The sequence below is a fragment of the Poecile atricapillus genome, chromosome 2 (assembly GCF_030490865.1).
Source record: "Poecile atricapillus isolate bPoeAtr1 chromosome 2, bPoeAtr1.hap1, whole genome shotgun sequence".
NCBI classification, from domain to species: domain Eukaryota; kingdom Metazoa; phylum Chordata; class Aves; order Passeriformes; family Paridae; genus Poecile; species Poecile atricapillus.
The window spans coordinates 149860659-149881160 of NC_081250.1; the positions used below are offsets into that span (position 1 = coordinate 149860659).

Consider the following 20502-nt stretch of genomic DNA (forward strand, 5'->3'; position numbering starts at 1 on the left):
CTCATCCAATACTAGTCTAATTCCACCTGAAATAAAACTGTAAAAAGCTGGAAAGCACCTGAAGTCACTTGCAGTAGAGATCTAGAGAACATCCTTTGGAAGCTGCTCCTTAGGTGGAAGGGCTGGCAGCACCTGCTGTCAATGGCTGACCAGCATGTTTGAAATCACAAAGTAAGTACATGTAAAATTACCCATTTTTATCTACACAATGCCTGCACCAATACCATGCTCAAACACTGGCCGAAGGAATAAGTCAGAAACATAAAGCTAAACAGAACTTCTGCTCATAATCCCTTCCTGTTACATGATTTGTGTATTCTTCACTCATCAATCTGAGAATCATAATAGTATTTTGGTTGGAAAAGACCTCTAAGACAACTAAGTCCAAGCATCAACCCAGCACTACCAAGGCCACCACTAAACCATATCACCAAGTGTCACATCTATGTATCTTTTGAATATTTCCAGGGATGGGGACTCACACAGTTCCCTGGTCAGCCTGTTCCAATACCTAACCAACCTTTTGGTGAAGGCATTTTTCCTAATATCCAATATCAATCTCCCCTGGAGCAACTGGAGGCCATTTCCTCTTGTCCTATCCTTTGTTTCCTGGAAGGAGAGCCCGATCACCACCTGCCTACAGCCCTCTGTCAGGGAATTGCAGAGAACAATGAGGTTCCCCCAAGCCTCCTTTCCCCCAGGCATTCAGGGACTCTGGATGATGTTAGCAGAGTCATTTTGTCAAGTTTCCTGCTTTTCTTTTATGGCCTTGATATCTGATGAGTTAAATACAGAACTGCCAAGTGATTTCAGCGCTGTTCAAATCATCGAGATATGTGCTCTGAGTGCAAATTTTAAATGCTACAACAAAAACAGGCATGTCAGAGCTAAAATTGAAACCTTTCATCTTAAGTTCAGTGACTCCATCCAGTACAAATACTAATAAAACCATAAAATGAATGGGTGAAGGCAGCACTACCACAGCACACTTGAACACTCCATCCTGTAAGAGGAGGGCTTGAATACTGTCATCAACAGACACGGGTACTGGGAGCAAAGAGGTCATGATTCTGTGGAACAAAATATGTGATCACACGATGAAAAGACTACCATGGTACAAGTAACAGCTTGACTTTTTGCACTATGAGTACAGTAAGTAACAGTTTATAAAGCAGCTGGATAAGTAAGAGATGCAGTACTTCCACTGGAACTGACATTGCAGTATTTGCATATACAATACTACTTTCAAAGAGCAAGTAGCACTAATCCCTTCCTCCTATCAAATCCCCAGCCAGAAATAAAAAAAATAAAAAAATATCACAGACCTCAATATAAACCTGACAAGTCAGAAGTACTTGCAATCTACATTTAAGATTTTTCACTGTTTCCTCTTACTCCATGTTGTATTTCACAGCCTTGTTATTCAATGGGCTGGTTTTCTATAAAGTCTTATCTAGGCAGGTACTGCAAGATATTTACCTAACAACCTAATAAATACTTTGTTGTCACGGTTTTACCAGGATATGACTCATTGGAACCATGTACTCCAGGGAGCAAATGGCTTCAGTTCATAACACATACAATCACACTTTTTTGCTTGTGACATCACGACAGTCAGAGCTGTTCCTTTCAAAAGGTCAAACAAAATTAAAGGAAGCATTAAAAACCCTCTGAAATCACAAATCTGATTTGCAGACCTTTATATATGATAAAATGTTTTGTTCCCATACCCCTGCCCCTGTTTTCTGGATTTCCCACACTATTAGTTTTCCATGTTCAGGAAATATTTTCCAAGGGTCTGGGTTTCCATCCGAATCGTAATTCAGAATTAACAAGAGGCATAAGGCTACAAGTTTTGATTTTAGCTGATAAAAATATCAGTACTGGCTCCAACTGAAATATTTTGGGTTTTTTCCAACTTAAGTAACAAAACGGAAGACTACTATTTTTCAAGCCATTCAAACTTCTTTGGAGTGGTAAGAGTAGATGGAATTCCTTGGAAAAAAAATAACTGCATGATATAAACAAATATAATCCCATACAAGAAAAGGGAAGGGAGAAATTGGAGAGGGGAAGCAAATATGCACCATAAACTTGAAAACTTAAGTTTAAGAAAGGCTGATGAGATCCAGAAGTAAGCTACTGAAGAATAAAAGTAACTATCCCTGAAAACTTAGATGGTCAGGAGACATTAAGTGACCCTCTGCTGATTCCTGAAGATGAAAATACATATCTCATGGATACAAGATCACAGCCTGAAGTCCCATTAAGGGCCTGCTCCATGAAATGCAAGCAGTCACATCTCCTTTGTTCTCAAGTGTATTACAGTCCAGGCAAGAACATTAATGACTCTAAACCAGGCGATATCAAAGTTTCAAATAAGGGCAACCACATCCACAACCTAGATTCAAAAGTGCTCCTGGAGTAGCAGAAGATGAATTTTGTTACCTGCCAAAGCCCAAGTAATAGGAAAAAAAAAAAAAAAACCAAACACTTTAATACAGGCTCCCAAACCACCAGCCACAGGGAAGATTATAGAAATGGGGAGAAACCAAACCACAAAGAAAAAGTAAGGATCCAACAAGTTATTCTAGCCACACTCGAATGTAAGAATATTCCAAACATCCATATGTATGAGCAGCAGTAAAGGCAGAAGTCAGAAATACCAACTACACTGAGAAGTAAAACTGAAATTTTCAAATATAACCATTCACCCTGGAGACAAGGGGGTCACAAGGAATCAAAAATATGCACATCAGAAATTAATTCCTATAATATAAAGAATAGTGTGGCTGTAATTTCTCTACTCCTGCTTTGAGCTGAAATTCTTCAGATTAGGCTGAGCACCCCTACAGCAAAGATTTTGCTTTCTTAAGACCCATTTCTTCTGTACTACAGAAAAGCAGAACACAAGAATAGAGTATTATTAGTATTTTGCTCCAAAAGGCAGCACATGGGACTGGTCTGACAATTTTCAGCCAAGTGGCTTTGGCAGGTGAGAAAACACCTTGAAAACTCCTCCCATGTACAATAAATTAATTGCTGCACAGTTCTGCCCACCTCTGTACCTTTGGACTGAATAGAAGGACCATGAACAGGTTGTCAGAGAAAAGCCAATTCCAGGAGGCTCAGGGAAAAAAAAACCAAACAAGAAATTCTGTTCAAACACCCACTGTTTAACAATCAGAATTTTCAACATTAATTACAAGGAAAGAACAACAACAACAAAATCTCGTCTTGACCTGATTTACCCAGAATAAAACTCAGTGTGAAATTGAAATCATTAGTTGTTGTACATACCCTAAGTAGACTTTCCAGCTCTCAGCAGCAGATGCTCAATACAGGATGAAACATGAAATCTGAAACAAATATTTAGAATTCATTAGGGTATTTTCTTAACTAATGTCAAAGTAGTCAAACATCCAAAAATCTTAAGAGAATACTAACTGATATTCATGTTATTTAGACAAGATAACCTCCCTAAGGAACCAGCTGCAGTACATATCCTATTTAACAAGTGCAGATTATTTAGCTGGAAGTTCCTAGAAAAAGAACAAAAAAATCCCACCCTAAAGCAAAACACAGAAGAAGGTTGTAGAAGCCAGAGACTTGTATTTGAACTCAAAACAGACAAGCTGCCTGAAATACTGTTGGTCCCATGAAAGCAAACTAAAAATTTCCCATTATATGGATTTGTTATTTTGAAAGAGGAGGATGGTTAAAGCATCACAAAATGAACCTTTATTACTGATAATATACGTTTAATAGCAAAAACAAGTGAGTGCTGAAAACCATGATGAGTGATTCAAAACATTAGCACCATCCAGATCTAGAAGAAAGTGCTTCCCTGGAAAATAAAAAGTGTGTGGGAGGAACTAGTGAAAAGCATTTATTTCCTCAGGGTATGTGCATCACAGGGCAGCCGAGCCAGTTCTCAGCTGAAGTAACAAATTTATATAGATATTGCTTAATATGCACCTAATACACAGAAAGTTGTGGGTTTGTTTCTTAAAGAAAACAACTGATCTAAAAGAATTCCAGCACCAAGTAATATAGAGAGTTGAGTTTATTACTTTGGTAGTTGTTTTTCTTCTTTCCCTTTCAAAAAAAAAGTATACTATAGGGACAAAGACAGTACCAGTAGAAAGCAAGTTTATATATTATGCACTTAAAACTGGATTTCTATGAACTGTTTCCCAAACTTCATTCACCTTAGATACTTAATTTTCCACACATATAAAGGCCACCAAAAGATTTCCACAAAAAATCTCATGGGATAAAGTAACACAAAAAGTTAAAATAATCTCTGCACAGTTTCATCTTAGTTATCATTTAGTTTTCATCTAAATTGTAAAAAACTGGCTGTGACGGGAGAAAAGTAAAATACTTTAATTTCAACATGAAAACCAGAAAAAAGAGACACAGACATCTACCTGACACACACATCAATACCATGGAGGGGGAAAAAAAAAAAATCAGCACGATCTTGAGCTGCTTTTATGGCACTACATAAGATGAATGGCACTGCCTCCAAATCCTGGTTTTATGTTTAACACAGAATCTGCTACGTCAGGCTGTCCCACCATCTCTGCCAGACTGAGTGGCAAACAACAGCTTTCCCCAGAATCACGCCTGCTCTGAACAGTTTTATGGCATTAGTCATGATTTGGGACAATTTGTAAAAGCACTGATAATTAACACAATGGGAATGATATCATGGCAAGTCCTTTATGAAAAAGCAAATTGCTCATTAGACTGTTTCTCAGACTGAGAAACGCGTGCGCTTATTGATTTAACTAAAGGTGTTTTCTGATAAGGCAAAAGCTACTTTTAATTTCCAAGGCCAGAAGTAATGACCTGTCCCTACTCTGGGAAGTTACATCAGTAGCACCCTTAAAATACTTGCTAAAATAATACCATGGGTCTTACATGCAGCATCAAAAAAGCACCAAATACTAGAAAAATATTATTTTAATTGCTGAGGCATCAATAATGTAAACATTTACAGGCATGTTAAATTTTCCACACAAGTTCTCCCACTGATTTTCAATAGAGCCACCCATGTGTATAAAATTCAGTGTACAAATGCATAGCACTGTGATTTGATTTGATGTTGGAAGGCAATCCCAGAGGACACATAAAGGGCCTCTCATTTGCTCATTAGCTACTACAAGTAATGCAGGAAGGACATTCCGAACATGGGATCATTTCTTCTCCCTTACACCAACAGCCTTTTCCAGGCACACCTTCCCAGCATTTGTTTTCACAGATTACTTACTGATTTACTTCATCAATTACTTAGGAAGCAAGTGGTGACAAGAATTCTCCTCTGCTAAACTCAAGTCCAACCAGTTTTAACACTTCTTATAACACCGATTAGTCTCCTTCTAATAGGGATAAAATGCTGAAAGCTTTTAAAGTGCTCAAAAGGAGATTAAATGTAAAAAATTGTTTGGGTTGAAGATTTGTGCTTTTATTTCGACTTTTTGTAAAAAAAAAATTTTTAAATCTATGGATCTTACAAAATGGTTTCTTTAAAAAAAATAAAAAAAATTAGAGGAGAGGGGGATTTCTCATAGCTTTTGAAATTTCTCTACCTTTTTCCACATGGGATAAGTTAAGTAAACTGACTATACTTAAATGTTAAATTTAACACTTTTTGTGGTGGAAAACTATTCCCTTTTAGATTTTTCCCAACCAGCTGCATGTCACCCACTTGGTCCACTTTTGCTTCCTTGTTTATTCTTATTCTGTTTCATCTACTCCTGTAATACCTTACTCTCCTCTTAAAATCAACACAGAATTCTACCTATTTGTAATTAAAAGATAACTTACTTGTAGGTCTAAATGTCCACATACAAGGCCTGAAAGTTTAAGTTTTGTCCTCCAGTATCATTCTATTCTCTCTCTAATTTGATTCCTTCCCCAGGGACACCACTAAGCCATTAGACAATTACCAGTATCCAGGAGTAAAAATCCTAATTTAATTTCTAGGCTTAGAGCTCCTTCCTCAGCTTCCTTATGTTTCCAGCTACCTGTAAAGCTCTTTGATTGTACGCTTCAAAAAAATCTGTCCTCTTCACTCTTTCCACACATAAATTACTCTCCCTCCAACCCCTCCCCAGATTCTCCACTCCATTTCCACATAGCAGTGACCTCAATCTCCACAAAGCCAAAGATGGACCACTAAAGACCAACATTACTTGTTTCACTTCCCTCTCATCTGATCCACAGCAACAAAGCAAATAAACAATGTTATGCACTGTAACATTCTTATCCTTACAAAACACTTAATCTGGTCTCTGATGATGCCCCTTTGCCTCTACAGTGAGTCAAAGGAAAACTTCACAAAGATCACAGCAGACAGGAAAGACCTGAAGAGCTCTGTCAGTGCAGGGAAAGAACAGGAACAGCAACTGCTGCGCACAAGTAATATCTTCTTTAGCAGAAATGAGACAATTATAGCCAAGTTATCTGCAATGTTATTATTCCTGTAACTGTACTCTTCTGTATCTTGCACAAACAACTGAAAAAAGTGAACTTTGGCAATCACTGAGCAACCACAAACAAATTTCCATCAGTGAACTGTACACTGTTCATAAGGAATTTTCTCCAGCCACTTGTTTCAAGGAGGCAGAAAGGATCTAAGTTTTAATGTTTTATGAAGATGGGAAGTGAAGCATTCCATAAGTCTTCTGAAAAAATGTAGTCTGTATGAAAATATATATTTAGGACAGAAAAAAAGGAGGATGAAGCTACATCAGGGGGAACTCAGATAGGACTTGAGGAAAAAGTTCTTCACAGGAAAGGTGGTCAGTCACTGGAACAGGCTCCCCAAGGAAGCAGTCATGGCACCAAGCCTTAGCTGGACTCAATGGTCCTTTTGGGTCCAACCTGTACATACATGCAAACCCTAGATTATCTCACCACTCCCCCACCTCAAGCAGTGAGGGCAGCAGACCTGCCTGGAGCAGTTTCAGCAGCAGCACCAAAAACACGTCCATGTAAAAGAATAATTACAGCACAGCCCTGAGTACAATCTATGAACAAATGACCCTGGCCTTCAGGAGAAGCCCCAGAATAGTCAGGGTAGTTACTGAATTCTAGATAGACTCAAAAGCACTGTTTGCACAGACAGTGCTGTGAGAATATAATAGTCTTGTTTCAGGATAAATGGCATACAAGCACTAATTTCACCTTACCATTGCATAGTGGCTTGGCCACCAGAAGAATATAGTTCATAAAGCAGAATCTGGACATGTCACTGGACCCAAACATATGGCCTAAGCACATCACCCCAAAAGACAGCCCCTATGACTACTGTCAACAGCACCACCAAAAATTTCTGCAGAATTTTTTAACCAGGTTGCTATAACTTAATTGGGGAAAGAAGTACAAACTTCAGTAAGATCTCAATTCCATATCATACTAAAAACACATGCAAAAAAGAAAAAAAAAAAAAAAAAAATCCATACTTACTATCACCTATTCATGTGAGCCATCAGATAAAATCAGCTAAAAAGACAAAGCTTTAACAACATAGAACAAAAGTTCAACATAACACTTCAAACTGCTGGAACACAGACTCAGTCCAAAAAACTATCATATTTCAAGTGACAGCTGTGCATTAAGTACTCACATTATATGCACATGGGCACCATTCTCCCCCCTCCCCACTGTGCTCCAAATCCTTTTTCAAACTCACCACTTTCATCTTGCCTTTCCAAAACTATCTTGACCCAGCTACCCATAAGGTCTTGTCTTGTTTTTCTATTTCTATTAACTTCAAGAGTATGGTATTCACAAAAATGTGTTTTATGTACATTTATTTTCACAACTTGTGCAGCCCTCACCGCTTTTGTACTTTCACTGTATGATCTCCTCCTCGGTATAATATGACCAATGTTCCTGCTCCCACTTGAGTACTCAGTATGTATTTCCACAGAACCCTGGTACCAAGGGCTTTTGAAACAGAGAACTTCAATGCAATCCCCATTTAACAACAAAAAGCCATACAGATAAATACATTCTAACTCCAAAATCTGTTTCCTACAAATGGAAGCTCTGTTCAATACTCTCTTCAGATTGTAAAACAGTTTAAAGGTTGTGTTTGCCTTTAAGAGAAGAAAAAGCTGATTCAGTTGTAAAATGAAGCCAATGTCTTCACTCCTGTCTTGAAGAATTCCCTCTCCTCTTCTGATGAAAGAAGCAAGGTCCAACACTGGCTGCTTGAAGCCCTGGAACAGCGTGAGAGGAGCAGCGCAGCCGTGACACAAAGAAACCCCCCCTCTGCTGAGCTGAATGAGCAGGGAGCCTATGACACAACTAAACTTTCGCTTCATTTAAATCCCCATCCGCGGATTAATCATGTGCTGCACACCAGCTTCCTCTAAAGGGGCCTAATCTTCTAAAAAAATTCACTGGGTTTTTTAATAAATTCATGTAGGTAGCAAATTTCCGGAGTACCAAAGCTCAATTTTTTATACAAATGAAATACTGTCAGGAACTCCAGACAGGAAATGGAACAGAAGTGAATTCAGTGTTACATCCCACTCCTCCTTTTTGACTCCACTCTTTGACTAAGTTTTACAGAAGTTCTGATTTTTTTTTTCCATCCACATCCCAAAAAAATAGAGGGATTAAATTCAAACTAATATTCACAAAGTGTTTGAGAAGAGACCAAGTCAGGATATTCCCCAAAACAAACACATCCCATATACTTTTTTCCCCTATTTCTCTTATAAATTTCAATCTTCAAATTGTACAATCAAAATACGTGGGCAAAATAAAAATAGTGTTTTTCACCTATGGAAATAGATTGATTTTTCCTGACAGCCATTGATTAATACATATAAAGCAATTTTTATACATATTCACTGAGGAGTAGAGTAACTGCAGTCCTTCTCCTTGGTGGAGATTCCCCCCAGCCACCAATAGAAATCCCGCAATTTACAAAGACAATCCTAAACAAGAAAACCAGTTTTTAAAACTGATTAAACAGGTTTTAATGCAGATGACAAGAAAAAGTCTTCCTTTTACTTCCACACCAGTTGTGGGGTTCTCAAATGACATTTATTTCCCCAGACTACAGCAGTTTACACAAATTCCCAAACATTGCACAGATGCACAGTCTTAGCTTCACCTTTTACCCTAAAGGCACCACGAAAACTCAGAGGCAGCACTGAAATGTTAATTTCAGTATCTTCTACCTCTAATTTTTAACCTAGTGATTAAAAAGCTACCAGATCCATGCATTTATTCTTTCCTAAGGATCATCTCAAATGTAGGCTGCTCCATGGATCACGGTACAGCAGCAGCTGTACCATGTACAGCCAGCCAGGATTACATTTTGTCTTCACACACATTTTCACTAAAGATTACTTAATTTTGCTTCCCAATCTCAGTAGCAACTTTTTCCTTCCATGGCAAAATGCTGAGAAACGTTCTGACTTGCTTTAAAACAGATTCATGTGAGTTATGATTAAGACAAAGCCTAGTGGTCAAAACATCAAATTATCATACTGCAGAGTGAAAGACTGACAGAAAGACAAAGAAAAGAGTCAACAAAAGTTCCTATTATTCTGAAAACAAAGCTCATCTTATTAGTATATAATAATATATTGTAATTGATTAAAGGGCAATACTAAAAAAAATAAGAAAAGTCATCCTAAGGCCACTTTATCAACTTGTTTGTACAGTTTAAAAGTCTTGCATGTTTTCCTCCTTGAAATTGAATAAAACAGCAGCTAAACTAACTGTTGTAATATCATTAACCAGTTTATAATGCTGGTTTCAAAGCCCTATGTAGGTAACATCTACAGAAGAACTTGACAATTTCATGTACAGAAAAGTTCTCCCCATGACCTTTCCAGCCTTCCACAAAGGAAACACAACCTGCTTTGCCTAGGACAGACTCACATCAAAGCTGCACAGTCTCGGGCAATTGCAGAGATACCAGAGAGCACACGAGCTCAGAGAGAGCTCTCAGCTGCTGCGGTTACTGTCAGCTACCTTTTGATTATCACCACAATCCTGCAAATAACAACCCTACCTTCTTTACCTGTTCTCATCACTAAAACCCATGCTGAACAGGATTCAAGAGGTCACCTTGTCATGCTGCCACTCCTGAGGCAGGAATGAACAGCATCCCCTTTTTGACAAATGCCTAATTTGCTCTTGAAGATTGTCAGGGATGAGTCCCTTCCCTAATTGATTCCAATGGTTTGTTATTCTTGGAATTAGAAGTCTTCCTCCCCAAGCAGCAACCCAAGTCTTCAGCCCTATTATTTAAGTCAACTAATTCTCATTTTAGTCCCTGTAATCCTTTATCATCTTTATCCTTGTAGTAGCCTAATGCATGGGAATAATTTAACTTCTTATCTCTTGTTAAGTCTTAACATCTTAATTTGTTCAGCTCTTGGATGTCATATTCTCAGGCATCTCCTACTAAAAGCATCCAAAAAAAGAAACCCCTTTCTTGATGTCCAGCGCCCAAGACTGAATGGTACTCTAATTAAATCCTACCAGTGCTGAATCTAGCAAAAATATTATTTACCTCCCCACTACACCACAGCAGAACATTTCTTTACCTGCAGACCAAAGTTAATCACACACTAAGCACCCATCAATCAATAACCTCCACACCCCGGTTCACTCAGCTCTTGCAGGATTTTAAAAGCGTATTTTGAGCAGAACATTTGAACAACAAAATTCAAATTGCACTAAACATGGAGCAGTAACAGAGGCTGTAGAGCTGAACAAGTGCAGAAAACAGCCGGCTTAGTGATTTATACAAACTGAAGTGGAAATGACAAGATAATTAATAAACTAACTGAAATCTAGAAGCCTTTAGGATATAGTGCTTAAGCCTGAAATAGAAAATGAGAGCTGATAAAAATTCAGAATTACTTCTTTAGCCATTAATTAACAGTGTTCTTATAATGGAGCTGTTAACACCAGAGTAAGAACTGAAACTATAATTTGTAACATTTGCAAAAAGCTTCACTGAGAGCCAGAGACCAACACATGTCAGCAGTCTGCGAAGGTTTCCTGGGTGAAACCTGGCAATGGAAAACAAGTTAAAAATGTAGTAATATTAAATAGGTTTTGATACAATTAAAAATGGAACTCAAGACATTAAAACTTTCCAACTTGTGGCTTATTAACTGGAAGGTACAATTCTATATACGTATTATCTATCAGCCCTTTTTCTGCCATACTTGTAAAATGAAATGTATTTTATTTAGCAAATAAATAAGTAGTTCTAAGTCAGGCAGGATGAAGGGTAACAAGCACACTGACAAATATGAATTAACTGCAATGCCCATGCCAAGGTTCCTTCCAAGCTGTAAGACGGTACCTTAAATTAACACTTGAATCCAACATCATGGTTTCTCCTCTTCCCCGTGACAGACACTTCAAACCCTCCACAGGAAGCACCTCAGAACTGAGGTGGTTTTGTGCCAGGGTTCACTGTCCTTATATTAAACCTAATATTAAACAACAACACAGCAGCTGAATTAATTCTGACAATGAAAGGAAAAGAAGAAGCCACAAGAGAGAAATAAAATTAGTCCCAACTTCTGATATTGTGGCTGTGTTAGCGGTTCCCATCTGTCTGCACCACTGGTTGACAAAATCAACGTTATTAGGCACGAAGGTTCCTAGACAGTGGCAAAAATACAAGAACATCTCCATCGAGTTCCGGAACTAGGCGGGCAAAAGGGTGAAGAAGGGTAAGGACTTATACAAAACTAAAGTATGAAGTTCATCTCTTTCCAAAATGTTAGTTCCAACAACTGAGTAATACCTGTTATACATCCCTTTTGGGCCTACACTGGGAAATCCATTATGAACTAACTCTGCCTGTAAGGAGCTTCTGCTACAAGAGCATCAGTAAAGCAGCAAAGGGGATGGAGGAGGAGACTGCTAAAACCTGAGGTACACCCAGGCATAAAAGAACTACAAGAGCATTCAGCCACCAGCAAAAGGAATTCCTGCTGGAAAAGTATATTAGAAACAGCAGGGGGGAAAACTGGTAAACAACTTGGTTGGTTAACAAAAAATAAAAAGGAACTGTACTCTTTTAAACACTAACTTTATTTTTCTTTTTTCTGTATTAACCTTTACTTGAAAAAAGCAGGCAATAGAAACTCCAGCATACTAACTCAGAACACAAACTATTTGCCCCTCTGAAGACAAAGATTGGAACTGCTCAGTTCAGAAAAAAAACAGAAATCAAGAGCAGATACCAATGTGCAAGTAAGAAAATGGTGGCAGATTTTATGTTTTTATACTATCTTTCATAGAAAAAGAATTAAAAGATTGCCTGAAATCAGTAAGAGGAAATTCTCTTTTGAAGATCACAGAATTTCTGAATCTCAAAGCTGCGGAGCATTACTGAGAACAAATTTGCCTCTGCATTCATGCTGAACATAAAACCTACAACAGAAAGGATGAAACAGGTATTGATTGATGTAAATCTCCACTACTGGGTGTAACTCAGACCCTGGGATTTCTAAGTCTCTCACTAGTACCTTCAATAGAGCAATCTAGGATGCACTGCTAGAAAATTATCTATTAAATGCTGATGGAGCAGAGACCTTACTGGCTGCTGTACATCTCATGGATTATATCTCTCAAGACTCCTGGCAGTGCTTAAGGCCTGGGAAAAGAAGTGGATACCTGGTTAAAGAAGTGCATTCACCGCTGCAAAACACATAATTTAACTCATTCCGAGCCTCTGCTAAACTTAACTTCTGGTATCACCTTGAAACCTGGTTATTTGCAGCAAGAAAACAGGAAAAGAGATTAAAAAAAAAAAAAAAAAAAAAAAAAAAATCATCTGCTGCTTCAATTCCTTCCTACAAACTTCAATGGAACTATAGGAAAAATTATCTCTGCCTTCCAAAGACACTTTACAGGCTCAGATAGGCTGTTCCCTCTCTCCTCCTCCAAACCAAAAAAAAAAACAAAAGCAGGAATTGCACATTTCTATGTGTGGGTAAACAATGCAAGGACCAAGCATGGCAGCAGGAAGCGGGAGCAGTTCAGAGTCAGCAAAGCCCTCTGACCCCTTTCTCGCTGTCCCAAGCACTGGAACAGCTTCAGCTCAGTCACTTCTATCTCTGCAAGGGCAACAAGTGCCTGATTTAAGGACTCTTGACACATACACAGGTTAAATCTTCCAAATTTATTGCTCAATGTAGCTGGATCGACAGCAGTGGCTGCAGGACACTGATGCAGAGGTTTTGCTTATACGCCTCTGGGCAAAAGGAAGGAAATTAGTCTGGGGTCTTGAAATGAGTTAAATTACAGTTCCACGGGCAGGGAAAGAGTCAACATTAGAGGAATTAACTCTAAACTGACCTATACTACACTGTTACCAAGTTGGAACTCTGCAGAAATATGAAACAGAATTGAGTGCTTTGTTAGGTTGCCTTCCCAGAAGAAAAACAAAAAGTAATGCTTCCACGCAACAGGAAGCTAACAAAAACTACTTCAAACTTCCTTCATATGCCCATTCTGCACTAAACAAAAGGAGGAGTAAGGCAGATAATCAGAGGGCAGAAAAAAAGGAAAATAAGTCCAGAAGAGTTTTGCCAGTTCAGCCATGGGCTGCTGCAAAGCTGAAGAAAATTTAAATGAACCCAGAATTCAGAATAATGCAAAAGAATCAGACGTTCTCTAACAAAGCCTGCTGCCTTCAGCATTTGTTAATTACCTCTTCCATTCTGATTTTTACTTGACAGAAGTTGTATTCAAACCCTGTAAACCAGATTTCAGAAACTATCTTCCATTTTCTTCCTCATCCATGAAATACTGACACCACCACTGAGCTGCATCTCCACATTTCAAGCACTGTCAGAGCCAGAGAGAATCGGTTTCTGTATTTCTCCTCCCACCTCTGAAACTTTTTCCTCCACACACAATTCCCCAAGTCAACTGCCTTCTACAACACATCCCTCTGATGTGCTGAAAAGGTGTATGAACTCCTGAAATTTTCATGGAGATAGTAGCTTGGAAAACTACCACACACCTGGGTAATCACAGCTGTCTCCCTTGCATGCGCTTTAATACAAATCCAGAAAACCACATCAAGCCTCACGAAGTTTTTTGTGCTCTTGGTTGTTTGATTATATTTTTGTGGTTTTTTTTAAAAATAAAAGCCTTAACACTCAGAAGTCTGCCCAAATACAAGATTTGTATCCCAGCATCCGGAGAACAATGCTGGACAAGCAATAAACTCCTATCTTAGGAAGCTTACATGGTGGAAAAACCACAAAAGTTATACAGGAATGGGACTGGGAACATAAAAACTTAAGCCTCGAACCCCAAACTCACAGGTTTTTTAAACTGTTCAGCCCCTAAATAACCACTTTCATTGACAGTTCCTCTTATTAGCCATCAACCACTACCTAAATATGGAGAGCAGGACGTGAGGAACAAAAGCTTTCATAAAGATCTAGCTGACCATCTCCATAGATGTCCTTCATCTCCTACACCCAAAAATCCCCTATTTAAAACCAGATATCTATCTGGATACCACATTTTCCACTTAATTTCCCATTCTTTCAGCTTCCTGTCTTTGTGACAGACACAATAAACCACATTCATTGAACACTGGTAGAACACACAACTTCTAAGTGGCATTATATACAAACCAAGAGACTCACTTGAAATTGCTAACAATTTATAAACTCTGCTCTTGCATTAATCTGCATCAAGGTTCTAGGTTTGTTTTTTGTTTTTTTCCTCCAAACATTCAGAATAAAAAAGACAGCTTTTAGCACTTGGCTTTCCTGCAAAAGTTCCTATTCAGGGAGACAAAGATCACTTAGTTCAGGTGCTAAATAAATGCATTCTAAACTGACTTTTAGAGTGTTCCTCCGTCATTTCTGCTCTTATTCCATAGAGGAACTCAAAGTGATGCAGTAAGGATTTCTTTGTTGCAGTTTTTAAAATTCTGACCTGTAATTAAAACATTTTCAAGAAATTAAGTCAATATGTCCATGTTTTCAGTGGTATTTGAAACTTTAGAATTGCACTAACATAAGATGAGAGGAAACACACATTTAGTCGGGAAACCACATCTGATGGAGCTAAATCAGTCACATCAGGAAATAGATCTGGAATAAGAATTCCAGTACAAATTCCTTTTTATGCACCTTTTGACCAGTTACTGACATTTATCCAGAATGTGAAAATACACTTAAGGTAGTAATCTACATAAAATTTAAGGTTACAAAGGTCCAATTTAAGACAAACAAAACCACATGAGACTATTCAAATCTTTTATGTTTTTATAGAGATTTAACAGCAAAGTAACAACCTATTTATAGTTACCAATATTCTTCAAAACTACACTTTGAGAACACAGAAAATTATTTTTCATAGGGAAAAGGACTTTTCCATAAATCCTAAAAGATGTAAAATGAATGGGAAAAGCCTGTATTGTTATTATGAATACTATATCAAAATAAAGACCATACTATTACATACAGCAGTGCCTACCGGGGGAAAAAAAAGTATCATTTTGTTATACAAATGGCAAGAAATAAATTATAGATTCTTTAGTTACCCTCCTAATGAAGAAAAACCAACCCACCACATTCACAGATGTGTTAATAAAACAGAACACGATCTCCTAAACCATCAAAGCCACCTCTTGTATTACTTCATCTCTAGAAAACACTCCTGCTTTTCTCTCCTCCTATCATCCTTCCCAAAATATCTATTAGTTTGGTGGAGTTCATAATACTGAGATTCCCCCATTCAATTATTACTCATATAGTAAACCATTATATTAAAAAAAAAAAAAAAAAAAAAAAAAGCCCTTTCACAACAGGTAACACACTGAAGCAAAGTCACATCACTAGGTATCTTGAAAGAATTTTTTTAGTTATTTCAGCAAATTACACATTCAAGACATGAGTGCTATTCTAAGAATATTCCTTTCTGGATGAAGTATTCCAAGAGGGTACTAGCTGATTGCTGTGTCGCTACACGTGCTTAGTACCTTTAATATCCAAGGCTGAGGCCAAAAACAGCACAGAGCTTTTGACAAATAAGTACTATGTCATTTTCCTTTCATGTATACATTTTAACCTTCCTGCAAAATAAAAGGTCAACCAACACAAACATCAATCCCAGCCATGTTCCATGAAAACTGCATTTAAAACATAATAGCACAAAAGACAAATTAATTTCAGAACTGTTTCTCTCTTGTTGAGTTGCCTGTAGAGTTTTACAGTCCTGTGAGAGACAATTTGTCCAGCAACCAGTGTCTCTTGCCTTTTTGTCAGATTTTAGGTCCATTAAATTTCCTGCATGGATTGATCTCAAAGATACACACACATATTCTGTAGAGAATCTCAGCCACAAACCCTGCTTTAAGAAATCCAGGGGCTGTGTTCCCCATCCACCACACAGGCAAAGGCATTCCCAAAAGGGGGCAAGGTAATAGCCTGATTTCAGGGGTAACAAAAAAAGGGTCAGATGGAGAAAGGAAGTGGTGAAATTTTGGACGTGGACAACACCAGTGAGATAACAAACTGTTCCAAATAACCGTGTAATATTTAATATTTTCTGGCCCAAATCCAGTTGCGCTCCTGACCTTACCCAAGTTTAACAGAACCAGAGACGATTAAGGCAGATTAGCTTCGAGGAATGTGGGACTTCTCCAATTAATCCAGGAGGGGGAAAAAATGTATCAAACAACCTAATGCCAAAGGAGAGTGAATTTTAAAGGGACACTGCAATACCACTTCACTCTTACACTAACATTTGCATTAAATACTTCAGTATGAATTCCCAAATGTTTCTCTTTTCAGGCAAACTTTTTGTTTAATGCCTTTACTACAGCACTGCTCTTATCCCAGCGAAACTGCCAAGAACTGGGCTCCAGGCAGACGCGGCTCCAGTGCCAGGGCCTGCAGGATACCCTGCTCCCGGAGCACTGGAACAGGACTAACACAGAAACAACACAGCCAACACTGTTTCAGCCAGAAAACAAAAAAAGAACGGGAAATCAAAGAGTAAAGTCTACCCCTTGTCCCAAAAAAGCATCATCAGAGCACAGGAGGTCCGGGAAGAGAATAGATGTGAGAACTGGCAACGTACAGCATATGCTTCCCAATTAGTCGCGGGGATTTGAGGAGAACGATTCTCTGTTACAGCTGCAATTCTCACTGTACTCCAAAATCAGGTTTACAACCGGAAAATGAAACAGTATCAGATTTCTCCAAGAAGTGCAAAGGCTCCTCTGTGTGATCCAACTTCTGTGGCACCACCGGGCCGACACGAGCCGCGCTGAGGGGACGCCGCTCCCTTCGCCGCTGCAGACACCAGGGGCTGTCCCCGGGTTAAGGGACCGGAGCGCTGCCCCGATCCCCTTTGGATCACATGGTCCCAGCGAGCGCAGTACCCGAACAAACCAAAAATAAATCTCCAAAGCCCACACACCTTAAAAAAAAACCCCAAATCCTAAAGAGAAGAAACCTCAACCACTTCCCTTGCGCTGCCGCTCGGGCTCCAAGAGGCAGCCACGGATTTACGCGCTCGCCTGAGGAGGGGAAGGGGCAAAGCCAGGCGGTCCGGCTCCGGCAGCGAGGGGACACCTCCTCCTCCTCCCTTCCCTTTCCCTTTGTTTACTTTACGGACCGTCCCGCTCCACCTCGCCGCCTCCCGACACATCCGGTGGGACCGGCCGGGGCTGCGGGGTGGGCAGGGCGCAGGGGGCGGCCGGATCCCCCAGGGTGGGGGACGGGGCAGGCGGGGCACCAGATGACCTCTCCCCGCAGCCTCCTCCTCTTCCATCCCCTTCCCATTCTGCCTTCCCGGGGAGGGAAGCGGCTCTGCCCAGAGACCCCCAACCCACACCGCGGTGCCTCCTGCGCTCCGGTGTCCGCGGCAGCCCCTCCCCGGGGACACAGGAACGGGCGGCACCAGGGACGATCTTCCTTTCCCTGCGGAGCCGCCGCCGCTCCCCGAGCCGGGGGCTGGGGCGGGGGACACGGAAGGAGACGCCGCTGTCCCCCTACACCCCCTCCCCGTGATGTAAATCGGGGCCGCTTCGCCCGCCCCCTCCCCGGGCAGCGCTCGCCGCCGGCACTCACCCCGCTGCGGGCACGGCCGCCTCCGGCGCCGCGGCGAAGAGAAGCCGCGGTGGAGGAGGAGGAGGACGAAGAGGAGGAGAAGGCTCCGGAGGGTCTGCGCGGGCAGTGCCGCCTCCCTTCTCCTCCCCTCCCTCCCTCCGTCCCTCTCTCCCCGCCCTCCCGGCGCGCTGCACCATGGGATGCGCCGCTGCTCCCCCCCAACATGGCTGTGGGGGGATGGCGGTGCCGCCCCTCAGGGAGCGAGGCGGGGGAGGCGCGTCCCGTCCCCGCGCCCGCCTCAAGGGCTCTCCTCTCCCTCCCTCCCTGCTTCTCTCTTTCCCCGAGGCAGCGCAGATCCTGACGGGATCTGGCGAATTTGCTTGGGAAGAGTCGAAGTTTAACCCCTTGTTCTCGCTCAGTGGCACCGGCTGGCACAGTTGTTCTCTTGTTCTAGCACTGGGATATTCCAGTGTCCACATCAGTTGTGGAGTCTCTTTCCCTGGAGGTATCGCAGACCCAGTGCCTGTGCTCTGGGATCACCCTGCTTGAGCAGGAGGTCGCACCAGATGACTCTGGGCAGAGCCTGGTGCTGATAGCGCCAAGTTTGTGGGTTCAGTCCCCGTGTGGGCCATTACAAATTGAGCTTGGTGATCCTTATGGGTTCCTTCCAACTCAGAGTATTCTGTGTTCTGTGGCCCACTGTGGTCCCTTCCAACCTTACCTAGTCTGTGGTTATGTGATTCTGTGATAATCTCTTTCAAGGAAATATTTGGAATTTACTTAAAAATGACCACAGTGTTTGAGTGCCCATTAGTCACTGTGTATATTTAATATTGTAAGTCCAAAATCACAGATTCATGGAATGAGAAAGGTTGGAAGGCACCACAGTGGCATCATCTGGTCCAACCTCCCTGCTCAAGCAGGGTCATCCCAGAGCACAGGCACAGGATTGTGTCCAGACAGTTCTGGAGTATCTCCAGTGAAAGAGACTCCACACTTTCTCTGGGCGATGGTGGAACTTCTGGGCATCAGTTCCTGCTCGTTCCTCTTGTCCCATTGCTGGGCACACCAAGCAGAGCCTGGTCCAGGCTCTGAGCCCTCCTTGCAGACACTGACAGACAGGGATGAGGTCCCATGTCAGTTGTATCTTCTTGAGGCTGAACAGCCCCTGCTCCCTCATCTTTTCCTCATAAAAGAGAGATGTTCCAGTCCCTTCATCATCTCTGCTGAACCCACTCCAGGAGGTCCATGTCTTGTACTGAGGAGCCCAGAGCTGGACATTCCAGATGAAATGTGGGAGTTGGCCTCTTCCACCAGGCAACCAGTGACAGAACAAGAGGATATGGCCTCAAGCTGCACCAAGAGAGGCTCATGTTGGACATCAGTGAGAATTTTTTCGTGGGAACGGTTGTCAAGCATTGGAGGAGGCTGCCCAGGGAGGTGGTGGAGTCACCATCCCTGGAGGTATTCAAGAAATGACTGGACATGGCACTCTGTGCTATGGTTTAGTTGACATGGTTGTGTTTGGTCAAAGGTTGGGCTCAATGATTTTGGAGGTTTTTTCCAGCCTTACTGATTCCATGATTCTGGGAAAGAGCCATTTTAAATGCCTCTATTAACCTTTCCCTTATCTCTCATGGCAGCTGAACTTGGTTTTTGCTCTCTTGCCTGCGTCAGGCAGCTGGAGCTTGAGCAGATCCCAGATTTCCACCTCTGGAAGTTACCGTGTGTCTGGAAACAGGAGGCAGGGGCACAGAATCATAGAATATCCTGACTTGGATGGGACTCACAAAGACCATCGAGTCTAGCTCCTGGACCTGCATCTAACAAGGGTTGATAGAAAACTACTCAATATAATCAGTGGTATTTGGAATGTGAATTTCACTGATAAAATCTGGGCAGTTTACTTCAGAGTAAGACAAGTCCTACTCTTAAACTTACCTACATTTATTAGTTTACCAGGCACCATAAGGAAAGTCAAGGGGGATATGGGACAAGTAGGGGCCTAGATTGTAAACACAGTTTTTCAGGTGAATCCCACCTGAAATGTCCCAAGCCCCTCCAGGAGCCAATCCATTAGGTAAGCTCTGAGCATGATACAAATGCACTGATCAACGTATAAAAATGATTCCTAGAAACTCTCTTTTAAACAGCAGTCCAGTATTCCCATCCATCTGTTGCAGAAATGCTGGGACATAACCAGCAGGCTGTTGGATATCCTGGAGACAGGATACCAAATACACTGTACCCTTTCTACTGAAGCTGGATCACTATACAGAAATAAAGGAAGGAAGGAGGGAGGGAAGAATGATTTCAGTTATTTTATAATTATTGGTCTTGGGATCACTATTGATGCTCTTGACAGAAGAGGTAGAAATGTGCTAATTAAAATTACTGATGCCAGAAA

The 20502-nt window shown here is 41.0% G+C and overlaps 2 protein-coding genes across 6 annotated transcripts in view; both read right to left on the minus strand.

The window, feature by feature from the left end:
- PTK2 (protein tyrosine kinase 2) overlaps positions 1 to 18263 on the minus strand; it is a 191027-nt gene extending 172764 nt beyond the window's left edge. For 3 of the 5 annotated variants that reach the window (XM_058833329.1, XM_058833324.1, XM_058833327.1), the window contains exons 1-2: positions 18117 to 18263; positions 3301 to 3359 (exon numbers count right to left, since the gene is read on the minus strand). The gene's annotated coding sequence lies outside the window, so the exon portion shown is untranslated. Of the gene's footprint in view, positions 1 to 3300; positions 3360 to 11359; positions 11378 to 17121; positions 17592 to 18116 lie in introns of those variants that run through there. The other 2 variants (XM_058833325.1, XM_058833328.1) reach the window with 2 other exon arrangements.
- LOC131575560 (uncharacterized) lies at positions 17654 to 18574 on the minus strand. The gene is made up of 2 exons (XM_058831154.1): positions 18117 to 18574; positions 17654 to 17999 (listed from the first exon to the last, which is right to left on the minus strand). Exons 1-2 carry the CDS (start codon positions 18572 to 18574, stop codon positions 17654 to 17656), a joined length of 804 nt encoding a protein of 267 aa, XP_058687137.1.
- Positions 18575 to 20502: the final 1928 nt, after the last annotated feature.

What these genes read in the sequence shown, in the direction of transcription:
- LOC131575560 (XM_058831154.1), bottom strand. Translation starts at nt 18,574, where the DNA reads ATGTGGACACTGGAATATCCCAGTGCTAGAACAAGAGAACAACTGTGC. An exon ending in GCGGCCGTGCCCGCAGCGGG is followed by an intron (nt 18,000 to 18,116) that starts GTGAGTGCCGGC and finishes CCCCCGCCCCAG; the next exon opens with CCCCCGGCTCGGGGAGCGGC.